At 45.9% G+C, this 23,075-nt stretch overlaps 3 protein-coding genes across 7 annotated transcripts; 2 read left to right on the top strand and 1 right to left on the bottom strand.

Annotated features, from left to right (window-relative positions):
- Nucleotides 1–16: 16 nt before the first annotated feature.
- On the top strand, nucleotides 17–9,067 carry nub1 (negative regulator of ubiquitin-like proteins 1). Of its 5 annotated transcripts, none has more exons than XM_047568573.1 (15): nucleotides 22–146; nucleotides 283–327; nucleotides 1,436–1,554; nucleotides 1,715–1,882; nucleotides 1,964–2,093; nucleotides 2,793–2,960; nucleotides 3,214–3,302; nucleotides 3,769–3,875; nucleotides 3,943–4,129; nucleotides 4,299–4,406; nucleotides 4,498–4,650; nucleotides 5,739–5,885; nucleotides 5,969–6,049; nucleotides 6,398–6,620; nucleotides 8,265–9,067. In XM_047568573.1, exons 3-15 carry the CDS (start codon nucleotides 1,441–1,443, stop codon nucleotides 8,405–8,407), a joined length of 1,818 nt encoding a protein of 605 aa, XP_047424529.1. In that variant the 5' UTR covers nucleotides 22–146; nucleotides 283–327; nucleotides 1,436–1,440; the 3' UTR covers nucleotides 8,408–9,067. The 5 variants fall into 5 exon arrangements, with proteins under 5 accessions (XP_047424530.1, XP_047424527.1, XP_047424528.1 ...); XM_047568575.1 differs by having other exon boundaries at nucleotides 283–331; XM_047568574.1 differs by lacking the exon at nucleotides 283–327 and having other exon boundaries at nucleotides 17–146.
- Nucleotides 9,068–9,674: 607 nt separating this feature from the next.
- On the bottom strand, nucleotides 9,675–12,782 carry crygn2 (crystallin, gamma N2). Its single transcript, XM_047568579.1, has 5 exons — nucleotides 12,696–12,782; nucleotides 11,687–11,778; nucleotides 11,441–11,597; nucleotides 10,495–10,640; nucleotides 9,675–9,908 (listed from the first exon to the last, which is right to left on the bottom strand). The coding sequence occupies exons 1-5, from the start codon at nucleotides 12,714–12,716 to the stop codon at nucleotides 9,773–9,775; spliced, it is 552 nt and encodes a 183-aa protein (XP_047424535.1). The 5' UTR covers nucleotides 12,717–12,782; the 3' UTR covers nucleotides 9,675–9,772.
- A 3,959-nt stretch (nucleotides 12,783–16,741) lies between these two features.
- eci2 (enoyl-CoA delta isomerase 2) lies at nucleotides 16,742–22,861 on the top strand. Its single transcript, XM_047568680.1, has 11 exons — nucleotides 16,742–16,904; nucleotides 17,944–18,002; nucleotides 18,532–18,635; nucleotides 19,783–19,881; nucleotides 20,070–20,261; nucleotides 20,401–20,470; nucleotides 20,799–20,901; nucleotides 21,050–21,170; nucleotides 21,414–21,503; nucleotides 21,584–21,727; nucleotides 22,078–22,861. Exons 1-11 carry the CDS (start codon nucleotides 16,849–16,851, stop codon nucleotides 22,231–22,233), a joined length of 1,194 nt encoding a protein of 397 aa, XP_047424636.1. The 5' UTR covers nucleotides 16,742–16,848; the 3' UTR covers nucleotides 22,234–22,861.
- The last annotated feature ends 214 nt before the right edge of the window (nucleotides 22,862–23,075 follow it).

Here is a 23,075-nt window from a genome sequence, read left to right as displayed (position 1 = left end):
AGACCTCTTCTCTCTCTCGTCATATCCTTCTCGGAAACAACAAATTCATAAAAACAACGTCGTCGAGCAGAAGCGAAGCAACATTTCAGATTGAACTGATATTTTCCATCGAGGAGCTGTTTGTCATCGCGTCCTCTAACATCAAGGTGACTCACGGTCACATTTAACACCGACACCGACTGATGGCAGCGTTTTAATCTTTACCAGCTCACCGGGTTAATGCACGTTGGTTTTAGCCGTGTGTGCTAATGCTAATAAATGTCGTCTCCTTTTTAACATCAGCTGACATCATTTAACTTTTTCTGACCTGCTGAAGATTATCAGGAAGTAAGTAAGTCACTGACCAACTCCTACTGGAGCTTTTCTACTCATGATGTTCATGAATGTCACTGTTTATATTCAGGTTGTCAACACCTCAACCCAGTTTACACTAATTGTGATCAGTCATATCTTATCTCATATATCTTATCTCATAATAATCAAGATAAACGGCTCAAGATAACATCTTAAAAAGTTAGAAATGTTCTTGTTGACTCTTTAGGTGTCACCTTTGCCCAGTTACAGGGTCCTGAGCCTCAGGTCTGAGAACCACAGACATTTATTTCATCCAGAGACTGGAAACACAAGCTGTTATCAGCTGCTCTGACTCAGGAACTCCCCTTTCCTCCTCCTCCTCCTCCTCTTCCTCCTCCTCCTCTTCCTCCTCCTCCACCCCTTTCCTCCTCCTCCTCCTCATGTCTTCTTCCTCCTCCTCCTCCTCCTCCTCCTCCTCCCCTTTCCTCCTCCTCCTCTTCCTCCTCCTCCTCCCCTTTCCTCCTCCTCCTCCTCTTCCTCCTCCTCCTCCCCTTTCCTCCTCCTCCTCTTCCTCCTCCTCATGTCTTCTTCCTTTTCCTCCTCCTCCTCCTCCTCCTCCTCCTCTTCCTCCTCCTCCTCTTCCTCCTCCTCCTCCTCTTTTTCCTCCTCCTCCTCCTCCTCCTCCTCCTCCTCATGTCTTCTTCCTTTTCCTCCTCTTCCTCCTCCTCTTCCTCCTCCTCCTCATGTCTTCTTCCTTTTCCTCCTCCTCCTCCTCCTCCTCATGTCTTCTTCCTTTTCCTCCTCCTCCTCCTCTTCCTCCTCCTCCTCATGTCTTCTTCCTTTTCCTCCTCCTCCTCCTCTTCCTCCTCATGTCTTCTTCCTTTTCCTCCTCCTCCTCCTCCTCTTCCTCCTCCTCCTCATGTCTTCTTCCTTTTCCTCCTCCTCCTCCTCCTCCTCATGTCTTCTTCCTTCCTCTCCTCCTCCTCCTCCTCCTCTCCTCCTCCTCCTCATGTCTTCTTCCTTTTCCTCCTCCTCCTCCTCCTCCTCCTCCTCATGACTTCTTCCTTTTCCTCCTCCTCCTCCTCATGACTTCCTCCTCCTCCTCCTCCTTTTCCTCCTCTTTGTTGTCATCCTTCCTCAGAGGAGATGGCGGAGCAGAACCTGGAGTCCAAACTGAAGAACCTCCTAAAGCAGGAGAAGATCCAGCTGTGGCATCCTCCGTTCACTGATGACAACCTCCCGGGGGAACAGGCGATGAAGGTCTGATCATCATCATCATCATCATCATCATCATCATCATCATCAGACACACTGAGACCAGATATTTCACACAGTGACAGAACAAAAATACTAGTTTGGGGAGTTTATTTGAGCTGATCGTGGTGTGTTAAACCCTTTTTTCCTCCTCCTCCCTGGTCAGGAGCTAGCAGAGCGCTACGCGCCTCTCCTGTGTCTGCCTGCGTCGGAGGTAGGTGGCGCTCTGGAGTCGATCCGAGCTCAGGCTGTGAAGAGAGGAAAAGGCAACAAGACGTTCAGAGAAACCAACGTGGCCACGCTGGAGCTGCTGCTGCCCAGAGACAGCAAGAAGGTGGACGGACGTTAGGCCCCTGAAGGATGTTTGTTTTGTCTGTGGACGCTGGTCTTAACACGACGCCATGTTTGTCTCCAGGACCCAAAGGCGAAGACCTACCTGGAGACGAGGCTGGACACACTGGCCCAGGAGGTGATAGACAGGGTTGGACAGGAGCACGGCCTGAAACACATCAAACTGATCCTCAACGGGAAAACGCTGGCAGCAGGTCAGACACACCTGTCAATCAAATCAACCTGTCAATCAGACACACCTGTCAGTCAGTCAGACACACCTATCAATCAATCAGACACACCTGTCAGTCAATCAGACACACCTGTCAGTCAATCAGACACACCTGTCAATCAGTCAGACACACCTGTCAATCAATCAGTCAGACACACCTGTCAATCAAATCAACCTGTCAATCAGACACACCTGTCAGTCAGTCAGACACACCTATCAATCAATCAGACACACCTGTCAGTCAATCAGACACACCTGTCAATCAATCAGTCACACCTGTCAATCAGTCAGACACACCTGTCAATCAAATCAACCTGTCAATCAGACACACCTGTCAGTCAGTCAGACACACCTGTCAATCAATCAGACAATCAATCAGACACACCTGTCAGTCAATCAGACACACCTGTCAGTCAATCAGACACACCTGTCAATCAATCAGACAATCAATCAGACACACCTGTCAGTCAATCAGTCACACCTGTCAATCAGTCAGACACACCTGTTGATCAATCAGATCCACCTGTCAATCATATCTACTCGTTAATCCAAGCCACCTGTCAATCAAACCTACCTTCCAGTGAAAAGCCGTCTGTCTCTTTGTGGAGATGAGCATTGGTCGGTCGGTTGATCGCTGTGATGAGACACGGGGGTGATGTTCAGATGTGTGTCTGTCTCTCAGACCAGGTCCTGGCCGATCAGGGCGTGAAGAATCACAGTAAGGTCATGGTGCTGAGGGTGAGCGATGCTGAGCTGAAGCGACAGATGACTGAGGAGGAGGAGAAGAGGACGAACCAGAGCGAGAGCATCCAGAGGACCAAGAAAGGCTTCCAGATCCTGTCCGAGAGAGGTGCGAACATGTGTTTAATCCACAGGGTCGATGGTGGAGATTCGGGGGGAGACATTTTATTTGAATTAAATTGTACGAATTAAGTGGACACACATTCATCTGAAGTGAGATGAACAACTTAGAAATGTCCAGGGAAGTGGAAGCAGGGTCGTTCCTGAGGGGCGGCACTGACTTAATATGTAGATGTTTAAATATTAGGCAAGAGCTCGTTAACAAAACACCTGTTTGAAGAATCGTGGTTTGTGTTTGTCAGACGGCAGCGAGGATCCAGACACGGTGCCTTTCCTGGAGATCGCTGATCAGAAGGGAAACCCCCTGAAGATCCCTCACAAGGAGAAGAAGGTGACACTCAGCAGCTCCTTCACACGCATCAATAATCCAGAGAACTGGATTCAGTCAGTGAGCAGCTGGTTTCACACAGAGACTCTATATAAATATGGACAACGTGTCCCCACTACCTTATGTTGGACAAACTGATGCTGTTTCCTGGGGATATGGACGGAGGGATGAGTCTGATCAGTACGATCTCATTTTTTAAGATTTTTACACCTCTCACGGCCCCGGATGGCACCTGGTAGTCACCATTATGTCACTTCATGTTTCTCTAGCGTCAAATAACAAACTAGAACAAAACTTTGACACTTGAACATTGACCAACATTATATTAACTACATAAAATGACTGAGACCATCCATTGCAGCCTTCAGCCACCAGGGGGAGCTCTATTATCTTTATACAGTCTCTGGTCTGACTGCAGACATCAGTTTTGAACCTGTGTTGTGTGTCTGTGTGTGTTGTGTGTCTCCAGGCCCTGATCCTGGCCATGGGCTTCCATGAGAAAGGTCGAGCTCTGATGAAGAAGAAGCAGTACGACAACGCTCTGTGTCACCTGCTGCAGGCCGACCAGCAGTTCAGGTACGGCCCGTCCGTTAGTGTGTCCTCCCCTGTGACTCTCGCCTGACTGTTGCGTGTCTGTGTGCAGTGTGTTGCGGTCGGCTCTGCTCAGCTCGGTGGACAACTATGCCGTCCTGCAGCTGGACATCGTGTGGTGTTACAGGGCCCTGGAGGCGCTGTCGTGTCTGGACGATGGGAAGAGTCGCCTGCAGAAAGCTGAGGACTGTTTCCTCCAGTGTTACGGAGCTCAGCAGCAGAGGCTGCTCATGATCAAGGTAGCACACACAACTACACAACTACACAACAACACAACACAACACCAGAGCAGCACAACGAGACCAGTGCCCCCGACACTGAACCCCAGCATGTAGAGGAGGAGCTGAGCCTCCACCATCATGACCAACTCATTCCCACCTGACATCATTGACGTGTGTGCGTTGCCAGGGTAACACGGGCAGAGAGGAGGTGCTGTTCCTCCGGCTGTACCTCCTCCAGAGTCTCCTCTCCTACATCGAGGGAAACGACTGTCAGGCCCGGCAGCAACTGTCCAAAGTCAGTCTGATGCAGTTTGAGCATTTAACTGGTTGTGTTGCTGTGTCCCGTCAGACCTGATGATGTTGTTGTTGTTGTTGTTGTTTGTCAGGTGGAGTCTCTGTACGGACGTCTGTGTCTGGACTCGGAGAAAATGACCCAGCTGATGGAAATGGGTTTCACCGAGAGAGAAGCTCGACTGGGACTCAGAGCCTGTCAGGGAGACCTGCAGGAGGCTAGCATCCACATCAGCAACCGCAGACAGGTAGCAGACAGGTAGCAGACAGGTAGCAGACAGGTAGCAGACAGGTAGCAGACAGGAAGCAGACAGGAAGCAGACAGGAAGCAGATAGGTAGCAGACAGGAAGCAGACAGGAAGCAGACAGGTAGCAGATAGGTAGTAGACAGGTAGTAAACATGACAGGAAGCAGACAGGTAGCAGTTAGCAGACAGGTAGCAGTTAGCAGACAGGTAGCAGTTAGCAGACAGGTAGTAGTTAGCAGACAGGTAGCAGACAGGTAGTAGTTATCAGACAGGTAGTAGTTAGCAGACAGGTAGCAGTTAGCAGACAGGTAGCAGTTAGCAGACAGGTAGCAGATAGTAGACAGGTAGTAGTTAGCAGACAGGTAGCAGACAGGTAGCAGTTAGCAGACAGGTAGCAGATAGCAGACAGGTAGTAGTTAGCAGACAGGTAGCAGTTAGCAGACAGGTAGCAGATAGTAGACAGGTAGTAGATAGCAGACAGGTAGCAGATAGCAGACAGGTAGCAGTTAGCAGACAGGTAGTAGATAGCAGACAGGTAGCAGATAGCAGACAGGTAGCAGACAGGAAGCAGGCAGATAGCAGACAGGTAGCAGACAGGTAGCAGACAGGAAGCAGACAGGTAGCAGACAGGTAGCAGACAGGAAGCAGACAGGTAGCAGACAGGTAGCAGATAGGTAGCAGACAGGAAGCAGACAGGTAGCAGATAGGTAGTAGACAGGTAGTAAACATGACAGGAAGCAGACAGGTAGCAGTTAGCAGACAGGTAGCAGTTAGCAGACAGGTAGCAGTTAGCAGACAGGTAGCAGTTAGCAGACAGGTAGCGGTTAGCAGACAGGTAGCAGACAGGTAGCAGTTAGCAGACAGGTAGCAGACAGGTAGCAGTTAGCAGACAGGTAGCAGATAGCAGACAGGTAGCAGACAGGTAGCAGTTAGCAGACAGGTAGCAGATAGCAGACAGGTAGCAGATAGCAGACAGGTAGCAGATAGCAGACAGGTAGTAGATAGCAGACAGGTAGTAGACTGGCGTCCACGTGTTTCTCCTCCTTTGTGATTGGCTGTTGGCTGAGGACGTCTTTGTCTTTGCACCAGGAGCGGGAGGAGCTGCAGCAGAGGGAAAGGCAGAAGAGGAGGAGGAGGATGGAGGCCATCTCCACCCTGGCAGAGCTGGGCTTCTCCCGGAGAGACGCCGGCCGAGCTCTGCATCACGCTGATGGAGACGTGGACAAAGCTTACGCCGTCAGTGACTTCCTGTCCCCCTGTGACTTTAACAGCAGGAACCTCAGAGTGAAGCTAAATGTCTCATCCTGTGTCCTCCTCAGATCCTGGTGAGCTCCAGTCAGGCTGCTCAGGCCACCAACAACAACACGGAGGAGGCGCTGAGTCCGGACCGGCTGCAGCAGGTAACCCCCTGCCTCCAGCTGGTGTCCTCCATCTGCTGGTATCCTCCAGCTGGTGTCCTCCAGCTGGTGTCCTCCATCTGCTGGTGTCCTCCAGCTGTTGTCTTCCAGCTGCTGGTGTCCTCCAGCTGCTGGTGTCCTCCAGCTGGTGTCCTCCAGCCGCTGGTGTCCTCCAGCTGTTGTCCTCCAGCTGGTGTCCCCTTGCTGTTGTCCTCCAGCTGCTGGTGTCCTCCAGCTGTTGTCCTCCAGCTGCTGGTGTCCTCCAGCTGCTGTTGTCCTCCAGCTGCTGGTGTCCCCCTGCTGTTGTCCTCCTGCTGTTGTCCTCCAGCTGTTGTCTCTGTGTCTCTGCAGCTGCTGTATTTGGGTTTTGAGAGAGACTCGTCTGAAGCAGCTCTCAGATTGACCGGTGGAGACGTCCAGGCAGCGACTCAGCTGCTGCTGGACAATCAGGGCTACTTGTCCCCGGAACTCCTGTCCACCTCCACTCCGTCCACGTCCCCTCCGTCCACCTCCACTCCGTCCACCTCCTCCTCACCGTCCTGTGAGGAGCCCAGTACTTCCTCGGCCAGCCCAGGTGAGACACTCACAGACCTCAGAGGTCAGAGGGAGGTCAGAGGTCAGAGGAGGTCAGAGGTCAGAGGAGGTCGGAGGTCAGAGGAGGTCAGAGGAGGTCAGAGGGAGGTCAGAGGGAGGTCAGAGGGAGGTCAGAGGAGGTCAGAGGGAGGTCAGAGGAGGTCAGAGGTCAGAGGTCAGAGGAGGTCAGAGGTCAGAGGGAGGTCAGAGGAGGTCAGAGGGAGGTCAGAGGAGGTCAGAGGGAGGTCAGAGGTCAGAGGGAGGTCAGAGGAGGTCAGAGGGAGGTCAGGAGGTCAGAGGAGGTCAGAGGTCAGAGGGAGGTCAGGAGGCCAGAGGAGGTCAGAGGGAGGTCAGGAGGTCAGAGGTCAGAGGGAGGTCAGAGGTCAGAGGTCAGAGGAGGTCAGAGGGAGGTCAGAGGGAGGTCAGAGGTCAGAGGAGGTCAGAGGGAGGTCAGAGGTCAGAGGGAGGTCAGAGGTCAGAGGAGGTCAGAGGGAGGTCAGAGGGAGGTCAGGAGGTCAGAGGAGGTCAGAGGGAGGTCAGGAGGTCAGAGGTCAGAGGAGGTCAGAGGTCAGAGGGAGGTCAGGAGGTCAGAGGTCAGAGGAGGTCAGAGGTCAGAGGGAGGTTCTAACGTATCAAGGAGCTCAGACCATCTCAGCTTCTAGAACTAATGAGGCTTTAGAACCTCGACCTCATTCCACCCAATAACTTAGAAACTAACCTAATAAATCACAGAATACATTCCACCCAATACACTCTACAACCAACCTACTAACCTAACCCTACCTACCTACCTACCTAACTACTACTCTACCTACCTACCTACCCTACCTACCCTACCTACTCTACCCTACTCTACCCTACTCTACCTACCTACTACCCTACCTACTTACCCTACTCTACCCTACCCTACTCTACTCTACCCTACCCTACTCTACTCTACTCTACCCTACCCTACTCTACCCTACCCTACTCTACCCTACTCTACCCTACCCTACTCTACCCTACTCTACCCTACCCTACTCTACCCTACTCTACCCTACTCTACCCTACCCTACTCTACCCTACTCTACTCTACCCTACTCTACTCTACCCTACTCTACTCTACTCTACTCTACTCTACTCTACTCTACTCTACCCTACCCTACCCTACCCTACCCTACCCTACCCTACTCTACTCTACTCTACTCTACTCTACTCTACTCTACTCTACTCTACTCTACCCTACTCTACTCTACTCTACTCTACTCTACTCTACCCTACTCTACTCTGCCCTACTCTACCCTACCCTACTCTACTCTACTCTACACAATGTGGGCGATGTGCAACAACAATCACCCTAATGAGCAACACCTGATACCTTGGTAATTGGTGCCGTTGTATGTGTATTCTATCAAATGTCTTGTACGTTTTGTGCGTATGTTTCTGTCCAACACACACACATACACACAAGTCTTAAATACAAACATATTTTGCATTGAAGGTCTTACATTAGCCAAGTTGTCAAGTCTTACATCTCTTACGCTTTATTTCCAGTATGAAAGTCCTTATTTTTCATACTTGGTCTTAAATTGAACCCATAATGGTTTTAAATGGTTTTAAATGGTTTTAAATAACTGACAGGTTGTCTTTCTGAATGTGTCCTCAGAGGACAGCGAGCTGGTCAACGAGGTCCTAGAGGACATCTCCCATCATGAGGAGGATTATCTGGACCTGACGCTGGAGGAGGAGAGCGAGCTCATCGCGACCATGAAGGCCTACCTGAACCGAGAGGCCGGACACACGGCCTGACGACACCAGGCCCCTGAAACTGCAGCTCCTGCAGTAAAGTGCCAAACTGAAGCAGCAATAATCAGCTCCACATTTTCATTTTAACGTCTGGAAGGATCAGTGATTGTTTTGAAGGAAAACTGTGAGAAACCAAAGATCAAAGCTCTTGATTTGAGGATTCCTGTCGTTGTTCTGACGACGATACGCTTTAAGTTTGATTCACGTTTTTTCATTTAAACCCGTTTCCTGTTGAGCTGTCACAACTAAAGAAAATGATACTTTTCTGTCGGGTCATTTGTTTGGTCGAGTCTTAACGGTTTGAAGTAGAAGTCCTGTTGGGTGTCTCTGCTGTAAGCATATGAACCCAGACCCGGAACAATGTAGAGAAACCGTACTGATGATTACATTAGATACATATATATACAGTGATATAATCCCCCATGTCCACATATGAGGACAGGGGTTATTTTTCAAAACAACTTCCCGTTAATAGATGCTTCATCTTTATATGTCTTAGGACCTACTGACCCCAAATACCTTAAAGAAATTAAAAATGCATTGCAAACAAAATCTTAGGAGGTTGAACCAGAGAACGAGGTCCTGTTACTTACAAACCTGTGTAACGGCTCCTCAAAGTGAAGCCAAAGCCAAGTACAATAATAAATCTAATTTTTATTTGCCTGTGTTAGTATATAAATGTTCCTCTGCTGCAAACTGTCTCTGTCTCTAAAATAATTAAAATCAGGGCGAAGGTCAAGAAGTAGAAACCAATGTGAGAGAGACTTTACAGCTCGTTCCAAAGTATAAATCATATTTAGTCAATAACCAGTGACCAAAGTCACATCACATCATCTCTTGGATGCTGATGCACATGTAAAGTTTAGACTTTAAAAGTCTAGATGAAGGAATTTTGAGTTTTATACCAAAAAAATATTGAGATATTTATCCAGATATGAGCAGATATTTTATAAAGAATAAGGGCCTTCCTGTTATATATATGTGTATATAAATATGTGTATATGTATATATAATATATATACATATATATATATGTGTGTGTGTGTGTGTGGAAACAAAAACTAATTTGCTTCCAAAGCCTGAGACGTTCTCTTCTTGTGATTAAAACTTTTTTTTCTTTGAAACCTAAAACCTCAGGGAGTAGAGTCACAGTAATTGAAAACTAATCAAGTTTACTAATTAAGATTTTTTCTTAATCATAACTAATAATGGAAAAATATGAGAATGTTTATTTTTTTCGTTCACAAAACAAAACAACACAGTGTTGGGATCAGTTTTCTTATTTAAGTCTTGGTTTATTTATGGTACATGTTGACATGGATGGGAGAGGTCACAGGTGAGGGTGGGTGAGGGGTCAGAGGTCAGGGTTTAGAAGTAGTTGACGACTCTGCGGATGGACTGGATGTTGGGGTTCTGGGCTTGCCACTCGTTATGGCTGCAGTAGTCTCCACGCTCCACGATGTACATGCGGCCGCGGAAGTTGGGCTCCTCGTACATCACCCAGCTGAGGACGGAAAAAAATGTTGGAGCCGTCAAACAGGTGTCATTATTCTTTAAAGCTAACCACTGACACATCTTAGCATAGTCTGCTAACCATGCTAAGCCATGCTAACAGTTCAAATAAAGCACATAAGACTGAGACCAGAGCGTGACTCTAGTTACCCCGAGCATGAATATTTAAACTAAATGTCATCCTACAGATTGACCCTTTAGGGATATTTTAAACCAAACTGGAGTGGAGGTCATTGTGATCAGAGGCGTTAAGACTGATGGGCTCATCCCTCAGTAAATGTCACAAAAAGATTTTTATCGAAATCTACAGGATCTTTGTCCTTGTGGACTTAGAGAAAAGCTCAGGTTTCCACCATGTTCATCTTGATTAATCCTCTGGGGACCAACAACAACATCCTCACAGCCATGTTGATTAGGGTCCAATGGGTTCACCCTCATCCATACTGAACAATTTAAGCTTTAAAATACTTGGTGTTTATTCTACTGGTGGCCGCAGAGAAAAGCTGAGGGGCCCAATACATCCACTGGGGAGCAGGAATACACAGCGAGTGTTTGTGGGTGTGTTGTGTTGAACTCACGCTCCGTCTCCGTAGACCTTGACGGAGTTGATGCAGTTCTTGGAGAAGCCGCGGCTCTGCAGGAATGGACAGTCGTCGCAGATCTCCACGCACTGACCGGAGAAGTTACAGCCCTCGAACATCTCGATGCGGTAGTGCTCTCCATGCTGACGGGAAACCCGCGAAAACACAACATGAGCTTATAGGCTCTCACTGAAATACTGCTAAAAATCAACCCTAGACTTTTCATGTGTTAAATCCAGATGAATGAATGTCTCATATCTGGTTCTGGTCTCATATCTGGTTCTGGTCTCATATCTGGTTCCTGGTCCTTAAACTAATGTAAACATGTGTTTGTCACATTAGAACATCAAAGGTGATTCAGACACTTATCAACATCATCACATTAGAAACATTAGGACACTTGTTCTTCTTCATGGTTCCTAATAAACCAGATCAGAGGGGGACCTTGTAGACCACATTAGACCCTGATTAGACCTGAAGATGTTTCCTGGATCTTCTCTGATTGGCTCAATGAAAACCACATGACACTAAACCTCACTGAGAGGAACCAGGAACCACAGGAGATCTTGTTCTTCAACCACTGGTCAAGTAGTAAACTGCTGCTTCTCTCCTTCACCTCTGGTTATTTTTAGGCTTTAACTGAACTCAGAATCTCCAGAGAAGTGTCCAAAAGTCCAAAATCCTTTCCTGCCACATCTGCACAGCACGTTTTATTTGTTTGATTTTCACTCCCATCTAACTCTAAGCAGTGAAATATAACCACAGTAATCCTCATGAGTCGTCTGGGGAACAACCCACAATCAGAAATAAAATAGTGTTTTCTAAGAATTTCTAAAGTTAAACTTAAGTCTGACCTCAAATACACAAAAATGTGTCAGATTTTAACCGTTTAAATCATGTTCATCCTCTGATACTGTCTCAGAGAACATCACGTCGTGTTTACCATGCGGATGGGCTTGCAGGATCCCATGTGGTCATTGTGGGAATTCCACCTCTGGAATTCTGGGTACTCGCCGTGCTCCAGGATGTACTGCTGGCCCTTGAAGTCGGGATGGTCGTAGCAGATCCAGGCTCCGCTCTCCACACGGATGGAGTTCACCCTGCGGAGCAATCGGTAACGTTTCTAATTTCAGGTTTCAACGCGAGACACTGTGGTGGCACGGTGACGACAAAGCAAAGTTCTGGTGACCTGTTCATGAAGCCGCGGTCCTGGAAGTTATCACAGTCACCTCTGACCTCCAGCTTCCTGCCGGTGAAGCACTTCCCCTCATAGAAGGTAATCTGCAGGAGGACATGAGCTTCATGGCATCTTTGCATTTTAGACTTTTACACTTTAATGATCCACATGGGAAACTGCTGCTCACAGTAGCTTAGTTGCACATAAAAAACACTTTTAAAAAGCAAGATTGTCTCGTAAAATAAATAGAAAACAGTTAAAGAGAAATATGTAGAATTATCATTGTGAAGAAATTTACAAAATTTTAAACGCCAGCTTCTCTCACACTCAACCAACCAATCAACTTGCCACAAAAGAGCTGGTCAGTCTGTTCGACCTCTCCAGGACATAGAAGTACGTCAAACTGAGATCCATTCAAAAATCAATTCAAATGCAGAACTGTCAATCTAACTTAAGTTTAACTTAAGTTTGTTTAAAAATGCTTTCAAAAACTATTACAGCAGCAAGATTTAACAGAATTTTCTTGGTAAAAACTCCTGCATCACTTCTTAAATGATTTATATTTTCCTTAACTGCAGGTAAAAAGCAAGAAGAGATTTGAAGGATTTCTCTAAGATTCTAAAAGCTCTGACAAAAGGAAAAATAAATCTTAGGATGAGAACAAACCTCCGTGGAAAACTGAATGTATTTATTCTGTGTGTTGCCTTCACATTTTAAAGTGTTCAGGACTAAAAGCAGCCTGGAACCAGGCGGGAAGTTGATCTGAAGTTGATCTGAAGTCTCTCCGTTTGGGAACTCACTGTGCTCCAGCAGTTCAGAACTTTTGGGAGGCTTCGATGGGTTCGTTTCCAACTAAATGGCTCTGATTGGTTGGAGGACTATCAACTAACATGTAATTAAATCCAGATGTTACCAGAAGATCTGAGCCTGGCTACGACAGGCTGGAACATCACACCAAACTCCATTCAAAAAACTGGTGTTTTAAGAACAAACTTTAACCTCCAGTGCTGCTGCTACTCACCTTTCCAGAGTACTGCGACATTTTTGCCCACTGGATGTCGTCCAACCTGGCCCACAACCACACACACAGTGTAACAGAGAAAAAGTTGGACACCCCAATATATATGGCAGGGGGGAGGGCGAGGGGTGAGGTCCCGGCGGGTCGGACAAAAGGCCAGCTTTAAAGGTTTCTGCTGCCTCGACGGTTTCCCTTCATCCTGACGTGTCTGCTGATTCTGGTCGGTCTCAATAAAAAGTGCTTGGCCGCAGCTTTGCAGGTCAATGATAATGCACACGTCACATTTCTACAGGGACAAACAGCTCACAGAGAGGCTGAGGAGGAAGCTCTCACATCCTTCACTACCAATTACTCTGAAAACCACCTGGGAGCGAAACAGAGCCAGAGGAATGTTCTTCGTCAACCAGAAATAAAGTGTTCAGTGTCCTCTGTGACGGTCCGACTGTTAATGCATGAGCTCATTAGGTCACTGGTAAATAAAAGGTCATCGCCACAGATTCATTAACTAATCATTTCATGTTCTAATTCGGAAAAATAGGAATCTTAAAGTTACTTTAAAAAGTATAATACTTTTTAAAGTAACTTTTCTGTTCTGTTCTTATTATACGAGAATAAACTGTAATAATATGATAATATAAAATAGAGGAAAAATGTAAAATAAAATAAATGTTTTAGGGTAAGATAAGTAAAGAGGGTGAGGGGGTAGCTCATCATTTTTATTATGTTGGACCTTGGTGTATTGTATTTGACAATGACAATAAAGTATATTCTATTCTATTCTATTCTATTCTATTCTATTCTATTCTATTCTATTCTATTCTATTCTATTTCAAAAATAAGAATAAATAAATATATGTAATAATATAAAATAATATAATATAAATATGGTGATAATAAAATGTGAGGTAAAATCCTAAAAATATATAATAATATAATAATAATAATTAAACTTGACGTAAACATATGAACATATAAATAAAATAAAATTTGTAAAATAAGAATAGAAAATCTCATCACATCGTTCAGTCAATCTGCTGATTAGTTCACATATTTATTTATTTATTTATTCATTAAAACAAACCCACCAGAGATTCATCCATTCAGTTGTGTTGTATTTGCGGTCGGAATTCATAACTTGTAGCTGTAGATATTCTTTACCAGCTATTGTTATTATTATTATTTACAGAAACAAAACGGTAATAATAATGAATCAAATATGAAAATACACAAAAATACACAGCTGATTGATCAAATCCACCAAAGGGAAGTTTCTTTCTTCTAAAGTGATGCTGCCCTCTACTGGTCTCCCTGAACTCTGACACCTTGGAAACATTCATTCTGTCATTATGTCTGTTCCCTGATTAATAATCAGCCAATGAGTCCAAAATCTTCCGCCCTAATAAACACCCACAGTTTTAAAAACGATCACGGACAGGCCAGCATTAAATATGCAGGTTTATGAATATGGCGATGTTGTTACACTAAACCTGGAAGCAGCTTTGTCCTGATCACTGTTCCTTTGTCCTCAGCTCTTTGCAGCTCTTCATTTAGTTTCGCTCAGATCCTCCTGTTTTATCCAAAATCTGCAGTTATGAATGGCTGCTGATCAAAAATCCAATCAGTGTTTTAATTAAAGCCTTGTTTTGTTATTTATTTTACAGCTACTATTGTTTAACATATAAATACGAAAAATTATTTACTTAGTTAATGTTAGTCCCGCCTCCCTTCGTTACTGTTAGTCCCGCCTCCCTTAGTTACTGTTGTTAGTCCCGCCTCCCTTCGTTACTGTTAGTCCCGCCTCCCTTAGTTACTGTTAGTCCCGCCTCCCTTAGTTACTGTTAGTCCCGCCTCCCTTCGTTACTGTTAGTCCCGCCTCCCTTCGTTACTGTTGTTAGTCCCGCCTCCCTTAGTTACTGTTAGTCCCGCCTCCCTTAGTTACTGTTGTTAGTCCCGCCTCCCTTCGTTACTGTTAGTCCCGCCTCCCTTAGTTACTGTTGTTAGTCCCGCCTCCCTTAGTTACTGTTAGTCCCGCCTCCCTTCGTTACTGTTGTTAGTCCCGCCTCCCTTAGTTACTGTTGTTAGTCCCGCCTCCCTTAGTTACTGTTAGTCCCGCCTCCCTTAGTTACTGTTGTTAGTCCCGCCTCCCTTAGTTACTGTTAGTCCCGCCTCCCTTAGTTACTGTTAGTCCCGCCTCCCTTCGTTACTGTTAGTCCCGCATCCTTTAGTTACTGTTGTTAGTCCCGCCTCCCTTAGTTACTGTTAGTCCCGCCTCCCTTCGTTACTGTTGTTAGTCCCGCCTCCCTTAGTTACTGTTGTTAGTCCCGCCTCCCTTAGTTACTGTTGTTAGTCCCGCCTCCCTTCGTTACTGTTGTTAGTCCCGCCTCCCTTAGTTACTGTTAGTCCCGCCTCCCTTAGTTACTGTTAGTCCCGCCTCCCTTCGTTACTGTTAGTCCCGCCTCCCTTAGTTACTGTTGTTAGTCCCGCCTCCCTTAGTTACTGTTAGTCCCGCCTCCCTTCGTTACTGTTGTTAGTCCCGCCTCCCTTAGTTACTGTTAGTCCCGCCTCCCTTAGTTACTGTTGTTAGTCCCGCCTCCCTTAGTTACTGTTAGTCCCGCCTCCCTTAGTTACTGTTAGTCCCGCCTCCCTTAGTTACTGTTGTTAGTCCCGCCTCCCTTAGTTACTGTTAGTCCCGCCTCCCTTAGTTACTGTTGTTAGTCCCGCCTCCCTTAGTTACTGTTGTTAGTCCCGCCTCCCTTAGTTACTGTTAGTCCCGCCTCCCTTAGTTACTGTTAGTCCCGCCTCCCTTCGTTACTGTTAGTCCCGCCTCCCTTAGTTACTGTTGTTAGTCCCGCCTCCCTTAGTTACTGTTAGTCCCGCCTCCCTTCGTTACTGTTGTTAGTCCCGCCTCCCTTAGTTACAGTTGTTAGTCCCGCCTCCCTTAGTTACTGTTAGTCCCGCCTCCCTTCGTTACTGTTAGTCCCGCCTCCCTTAGTTACTGTTGTTAGTCCCGCCTCCCTTAGTTACTGTTAGTCCCGCCTCCCTTCGTTACTGTTGTTAGTCCCGCCTCCCTTAGTTACTGTTAGTCCCGCCTCCCTTCGTTACTGTTGTTAGTCCCGCCTCCCTTAGATACTGTTAGTCCCGCCTCCCTTCGTTACTGTTGTTAGTCCCGCCTCCCTTAGTTACTGTTAGTCCCGCCTCCCTTAGTTACTGTTAGTCCCGCCTCCCTTAGTTACTGTTGTTAGTCCCGCCTCCCTTAGTTACTGTTAGTCCCGCCTCCCTTCGTTACTGTTGTTAGTCCCGCCTCCCTTAGTTACTGTTGTTAGTCCCGCCTCCCTTAGTTACTGTTAGTCCCGCCTCCCTTAGTTACTGTTGTTAGTCCCGCCTCCCTTAGTTACTGTTGTTAGTCCCGCCTCCCTTAGTTACTGTTAGTCCCGCCTCCCTTAGTTACTGTTGTTAGTCCCGCCTCCCTTAGTTACTGTTAGTCCCGCCTCCCTTAGTTACTGACATGGAAGGAGTTTCAGCACAGTGTCAGGGCGACTATCAAGGAAAAAAATTTGGGGCAATGGCAAAATCTGAGAAAGCTCATGACCTCTACCTGAAACACAAGGAGCACAGTTTCTGGAGTTCGCTGTTCATCCACAAAATACTACATGAAAGATGAAACTAAATACGTTTAAATGACCTGTTGGGACGTTATGTTCAACGTAAACTGATGAAACATAACGTTAGAGAGGGCTACCAGTATTGAGATCCAACACAACAGCTAAAGCTAGTTAGCTAACAGTAAGTTAACTAACATTAGTTAGCCACTGATATTACCAAAATTCTCCAATAGTAACCATAACTTTGATGAACAGTATATGAGCGTCTTGCTAGCTCAGTGTAGCTTTAGCCCATTCTAGCCTTAGCTTGGAGCAGAGGTATGCAGCTTGTTTATTGTTTTGAGATGTAGTTGGAGTGGGCGGTTTCTAGGATGTTTGATTGGACAATGGCCGCTTGGGGGCGGGGTTCTGGGAAAGGTCAACCTGCTCTTCTCGTTCGCTCCAAAGAATCGGCTCGTCCTCGAACGGCACAGTGCTAGTTGTTAGCCTCCGTGGGAGTTGACGCTACCTCGTCCCGTCCTTCTGTACCTTTGGACCTCCGGATCTGGGTTTAAATGGCCGGCGTCGCTCTGAAGTGCTTCGCTTCCTGGCGTTTGGTGAAATTAAGAAGGTAGGACAGTCGGGCTGAGGCCGTGTTAGCTGCTGTTTGAGCTGGTTCATTGGTCTTTGTAACTGACTGGGGTCAAACTAGAAGTAATGTTAACAGAGCAGAAGAATCATGTCTGTGGCCAACGCTGCTGTTTACGTTTCTGTGCTAACTAGGTAGCATCAGCCAGCCAGAATCATACCAAGCTCTGTATGTGGACCATTGGTTTCATTATATGTCATCCTGGGAACTGACTAGGCTAAGCTAAGCTAAGCTAAGCTAAGCTCCAGGTAGCTGCGACCTTTGCTCCAGATTGTGACAGGAGCTGGAGGAGCTTGTATGACATGAAGATAAATAATTTCATTCAAAAGTAGTGACTGAAGAAGTTAACTGGTATCTATGCACTGTTCTGAATAACATGAATAACTCAAGAAGCACAGTGAAGGTTCAATTGTTTTATTACCACTGGAGAATCTATTATTAATATTCTTTCACTTATTATTATTGTTATTAACACAGACCATTAATTCATCTCTATATTTAGGAAATTAATAGGTGTTGAAGTTTTATTTTAGCTGAAATTACTTAATGTATTCACCAAGGCTAATTATTGCTGTTTAATCAAAAACAATAATGAATCTATGAAAACCTAACACAGAAAGGACAGGAAGTCAAGCTGAGGATCATATTTATTGTGTCAGAACCTGAGATCGGACGATTATTTTATTTTTGTTGTTAATTATTACAGCTGTTACATCTGGGGTACCACAGGGAAGTGATTTAGGACAACATTAATTTCTTAATTATGTCCTTTATGCTCTTTTGCTTCACAGTCATTTGTTTCAAGTGTGTGTTTATATATCCATATATAAGAGGATGTAACTGTGGTAACTGAGTTTGATACAATGACATACATGATTGTAAAATTTGTGGAAATCCCTTAAATGTATCTGGGAGTGTTTCATTAGTTGTATTGGCATGTAATAGACTTGCAGAAAGTCAAGTATGAGCTGCTTATTTTAGTGTCTGTAATTGTACTAACAGTTTTCTTCTGTGTCACAAGTGTGGTCAGATCCACCATCCCCAGTTTGAGGATCCACACCACAGCATCTCCTATGATGGGTGAGTATCTGCTGCATGACAGAGCCTCTTCATGTCAGGAATCAAGAAGCTGTACAGTCATTACTCCGGTTTGTTCACCAGATGAAGGTTCACATTTAAGTACAAAGCCTTTTTGAGTTGCTGCAGGAAAAACACATTAATCCTCATCTGCTAAATTAAGTCGTCCTTCAACCAAAATGTGATTGAGACAGAAGTCACATGTAAGAATTCACTGATCCTGTATAACAGTCCAGTTTAAAGTATATTTATATTAGAACTACTTTGTTTGCCAGCAGCAAATTGTGATAACATTGCCAAGACATCTGGTAAGTTGTATTTCCACTGTGAAGATTTGTGATGCTTATGTCTTTATATAATTACAAATTGTTGCTTGTTTAACCAAACGGAAGATGACAAACTGTGTCATGAAATTTAAACTCTTCATAAGAAACGGCTCTCTTGAATGTCATGCTTTAGCCTCAGAGACAACTGAAGGACTCAAATCTATCAGTGGTTTCCTGACATTGCCATGATTTCTGTGTGTTTGCAGCTGCGACAGTGGAGCAGTTTGAACAAGCAAAGAACAAACTATCGACTCTGAAGACGGATCCAGGCAACGAGGTCAAACTAAAGATCTACGCTCTCTTCAAACAGGTGGGATATTTTCCAGGTGGTCTAGATGTTTATGTCTCTTAAAACTACGTTCATCTATTCATCCTTCCATGTTCAACCACTTATCTGATGGCGGGTTCTGATGGCAACAAGCTTCCCAATGTCCCCATGTCCTCTTAAGGGATTTTAAGGCATTTCTAGTCCAGGCATACTGTAAAAGAAGTTCTGGGGAACCCTCAGGGTCTCCTCCCAGGCCATGACTGAAATACAGAACTTCCCAAAACTCCATCCGAGTAGTTTCCTCTGCCACTGCTGAAGCCACAAACCTTCTGGCCTCATGGTACTTTGCTGCTCTTTTTCATAAGTCCTTTGTCAGCCAGGTCCGAAGGTCCTCCCCCTTTAGCTTGAAGGCCTTCTCCACCTCTGGTGCCCACCAGCAGGTTCTAAGGTTGCTTCCCATAAAAGACAGTAACGACGTTTGACCAAAGGTCCCACTAGCTACTTCTGCAGTGGACAATTTTAATTTGGCCGACTTGAAATTCATTAAGACCTCTTGCAGACATTCTCAGTTCAGTTCATCCTCACTACTACTTTGAGGTTAACAGGTCTACTCAGCGGCTTTCCCCAGCCCAGCTCTGCTCCTTGGTGTTAAGGACAAATTGGTTGTGACCACAAAGTCAATCATTAACCTTTGGTCTTAGTCGCTCTGGTTCCAAGTACATGTATGATCTACCCTTTGCTTGAACATGGTTTATGGTCTGAGAACGTAGCACTGCCCTGGTTCACATCAGGGTTGTTTTGTCCAGGCAGCCATGTCCAAACTGCCCCACTGTTGCCAAGGACGCTAAAGTCTCGGAGAAGACCTACGCAGTCCGTGGCCCTGGGGCTTTGTACTCCCCACCGTGTACAAAAGGAAATGATCCAGCCCCGCTCAAGAGTTTGGTTCCAGAACCCGTGTTATTAGCAGAACTGAGCCCAACTACCTGTAGTTGGTACCACTCCACATCCTTGCAACCCGCTTGGGAACCTGTGGCTCCCCCTTCACATACTGCTCCAATCCTGTACCTATTCCTGCCGGGAATCACAATTACATGCTTATTTATTTATTGTTCTGTTTATTTAGACTTAGACTTAAATTATTCCATCATTTCATGGTGAAATTAACCCTAATTTTACTTCCTGCCTCCAGGCCACTCAGGGCCCCTGCAACACTCCCAAACCAGGGATGCTGGACTTTGTCAACAAGGTTAAGTGGGATGCATGGAAGTCACTGGGCTCCATATCACAGGTACCACGTCTAATGGATCAGCAGTGATAGGAAGCATTCAACCTGGAGCTTCTGTCTGTAGTTTATTGGCACTGATAACCTTTGTTTTATATATATATATATCCAATATATTACTCTCAGGGTAGATCATTTTGGCTCCTTTAGATGAGAAATAAACTGATGCATACATTTAATCCTGGTTTAATCAGGATGAGGCCAGGCAGCAGTACTGTGACCTGATTGGTTCCCTGGTGGCAGCAGAGGGCAGAAGCTCCGCCCAGGTGGTAGCAAATCCGGCTGCGAGTGGGTCAAAGTTTGAGACGCTGTTAGTCACCACAGAGGATGGAATCACCACCATCAAACTGAACCGACCTGCCAAGAAAAACGCCATTACGACTGAGGTCAGTGTGGATTCAGAGCTTCAAACCAAACATCACAACTCTTCTTTATTTAAGTAGGAGCTGAATGAAACTATGAATGTAGTTCTTTACACTGACTCATACTAGGGCTGTTTGTTATTTAATATTATTTTTCTTTCAGATGTACAACGACATCATCGCAGCTCTGGAGCAGGCGGCGAAAGACGACTCCGTCCTCACTGTTTTTACTGGTACACACACTTACTAGCGTTCCTGCTTCAAACACATGGGACTCATCATCACAGTAACAGGTCTCAGTTAGATCCAACTCACGTCTCCGTCAAAAGAATCGGACCGATTGTGTCATCAGTGTTGTACGATTGGATCATTTGTACTTCACATATTTTTAGGTTAGTTTTTCTAACTCTACCAGAACCTGGACTTGTTCAGAGATGTAGTCGTGCTTCTAGTAGATCAAAGTGCTGCAGATCAGTTGAAAGTATAGATGCATCTGGCAGTTCCATCTACAGCAACATCTAAACAAATAGAACTGAATACTGGAACCTCTCTTCACTGCAGGTGCTGGAGATTTCTACTGCAGCGGGAACGACCTCACCAACTTCACCAAGATCCCTGAAGGAGGAGTGGAGGAGATGGCCAGGAAAGGAGGAGATCTGTTAAGGTGATGAATCTGTTTATGATTCAGCAAAGAATTTGATCAGAAGTAGTAAAATGAGTAAAATGTTCAGATCAAAACCATCTACATCAGAACAGTGGTTGAGACTTTGCTACTCTACAGTTAATTTTATTGTTTTATTTTGCCTTTGCAGGACGTATGTGAAGACCTACATCGACTTCCCAAAGCCACTGGTTGCCGTGGTGAACGGGCCGGCTGTAGGAGTCTCTGTCACTGTGCTGGGACTCTTTGACCTGGTCTACGCTACAGAGAGGGTGCACAAAAACACACGTAGAGTAGAACTGTTATTAACGCTGTGACAAGAAGAACCGCCCTAACCCAGCTACATGGACGGAGATGGTCCGGCCCCGTTGGTAGCTATGAATGGATGTACCCAGGCATCTGTAGTTGGTGCTGATCCAGTGCATCCAGTGGTGCTGAGACGTTCCATGTCCAGTTTTAGGAGAGAATATGAAACATGTGTTCATGTCATTGATCAGTGACTCTGTGTGTCTCAGGCCACGTTCCACACTCCGTTCAGTCAGCTGGGTCAGAGCGCTGAGGGCTGCTCCTCCTACACCTTCCCCCGGATCATGGGCGCCGCCAAGGTACAGATATTCACACTGTTTGTTCTTGGCTGCTGCACAGTGAGACGATCATACTCTCCTATGAATGTTGCTGTCTTCAGGCCAGTGAGATGCTGCTGTTTAATAAGAAGCTGACGGCCGTTCAGGCCTGTGAACTGGGCCTGGTCACGGAGGTTTTTCCCGACAGCAGCTTCCAGTCGGAGGTCTGGACCAGACTGAAGGCCTACGCCAAGCTGCCCCCCAATGTAAACACAAACACACAGTCACTAGTATAAAGCCTTTTAAAAACGTCCGTCTTCATAGCATTGACTGATTCTATCACGAGTGTTGGCTCAGTTTCATCACCCAGGACTGTTGAAAATTCAGTATTCTTTTCTTTTTCTTTCCCCCCTCCCTGTCCCTGTCCCTGTCTCTGTCTCTGTCCCTGTCCCTGTCCCTGTCTGTCCCTGTCTCGGTCCCTGTCTCTGTCTCTTACTCTGTCTCTGTCTCTGTCCCTGTCTGTCTCTGTCTCTGTCTCTGTCTCTGTCTCTGTCTCTGTCTCTGTCTCTGTCCCTGTCCCTGTCTCTGTCTCTGTCCCTGTCTCTGTCCCTGTCAGTCTCTGGCTCTGTCCAAACAGCTGATCCGGTCGGTGGAGAAGGAGCGTCTTCACGCGGTGAACGATGCTGAGGTGGAGCGCCTGACGGAGCGCTGGACCTCGGACGAGTGTTTCAACGCCGTCATGAGCTTCTTCCAGGCCAAGGCCAAGCTCTGATGGAGGAGACGTGTGTTGACTAACTGGAGAAAAGTCATTGAGTTTAATTTGAAACGTAGACGTGTTGGTCAGAGGTGTCTGACGGGGACTCTGCTGAGGACAGTGTGGCTGTTTGTCCTCCATCATGGTTTGTACAGTTAGAAAAGTTTATATGAGAGGATGAAAACCTTTGGTTTCTGGCCAGTTATCTGCACAACCAGTGACATTCCCCTGATCAGAGGATTTCTACCTGATGCAGACTGAGGAGACACAGCACTGAGTTATATTTGTCAGAACAGCTCTTCATCACCTTTTGGTGCGTTTAGTAGAATCAGGTTATTTTTGCTCCATGTTCTGTCCAGATGATCACGACTCTGAAACATTCAGAACAGATTTAATGCGCCTGCTCTCTCAGTTCTCTGGAGTTTGAGCTAACACTAACAAACGTGTCTTCATTCTTCTTCTGTCTGTTTTAATGTTTCAAGTGAAACTCAACAACATTACAGTGCCTTAAACTCTTTGTTCTCTTCCCTCTCTTCAATAAAACAAGTGTTTCCTTTACCGTCCTTATCAAACTTTACCACTTTTTTTTTTAAATCTAGAAAACATCTAAAGATTTTACCTCAATAAAACAGAATTATTAAACTTGTATCCGTGTGTGTGTAGTAACTTACTGTAACGTCTGATCTCTCCATCACTTCAGATCAGAACCAGCTGAGTTGTGAGATGTTGGTGGTTTCCTCTCATCAGCTGATGCTCCAACATTTCTACTGGATGAAGGTCAGGACTTTGACTTGTTCCTGAACATTCATCTGGTTCTTCTGGAGAACCACTGGTGTTCTTGGGCTCCTTGTCTTCCTCCA

The sequence above is a fragment of the Mugil cephalus genome, chromosome 18 (assembly GCF_022458985.1).
Source record: "Mugil cephalus isolate CIBA_MC_2020 chromosome 18, CIBA_Mcephalus_1.1, whole genome shotgun sequence".
Classification (NCBI taxonomy): domain Eukaryota; kingdom Metazoa; phylum Chordata; class Actinopteri; order Mugiliformes; family Mugilidae; genus Mugil; species Mugil cephalus.
The sequence above is the reverse complement of the archived record's forward strand: the minus strand, read 5'-3'. Positions and strand labels throughout refer to the sequence as shown.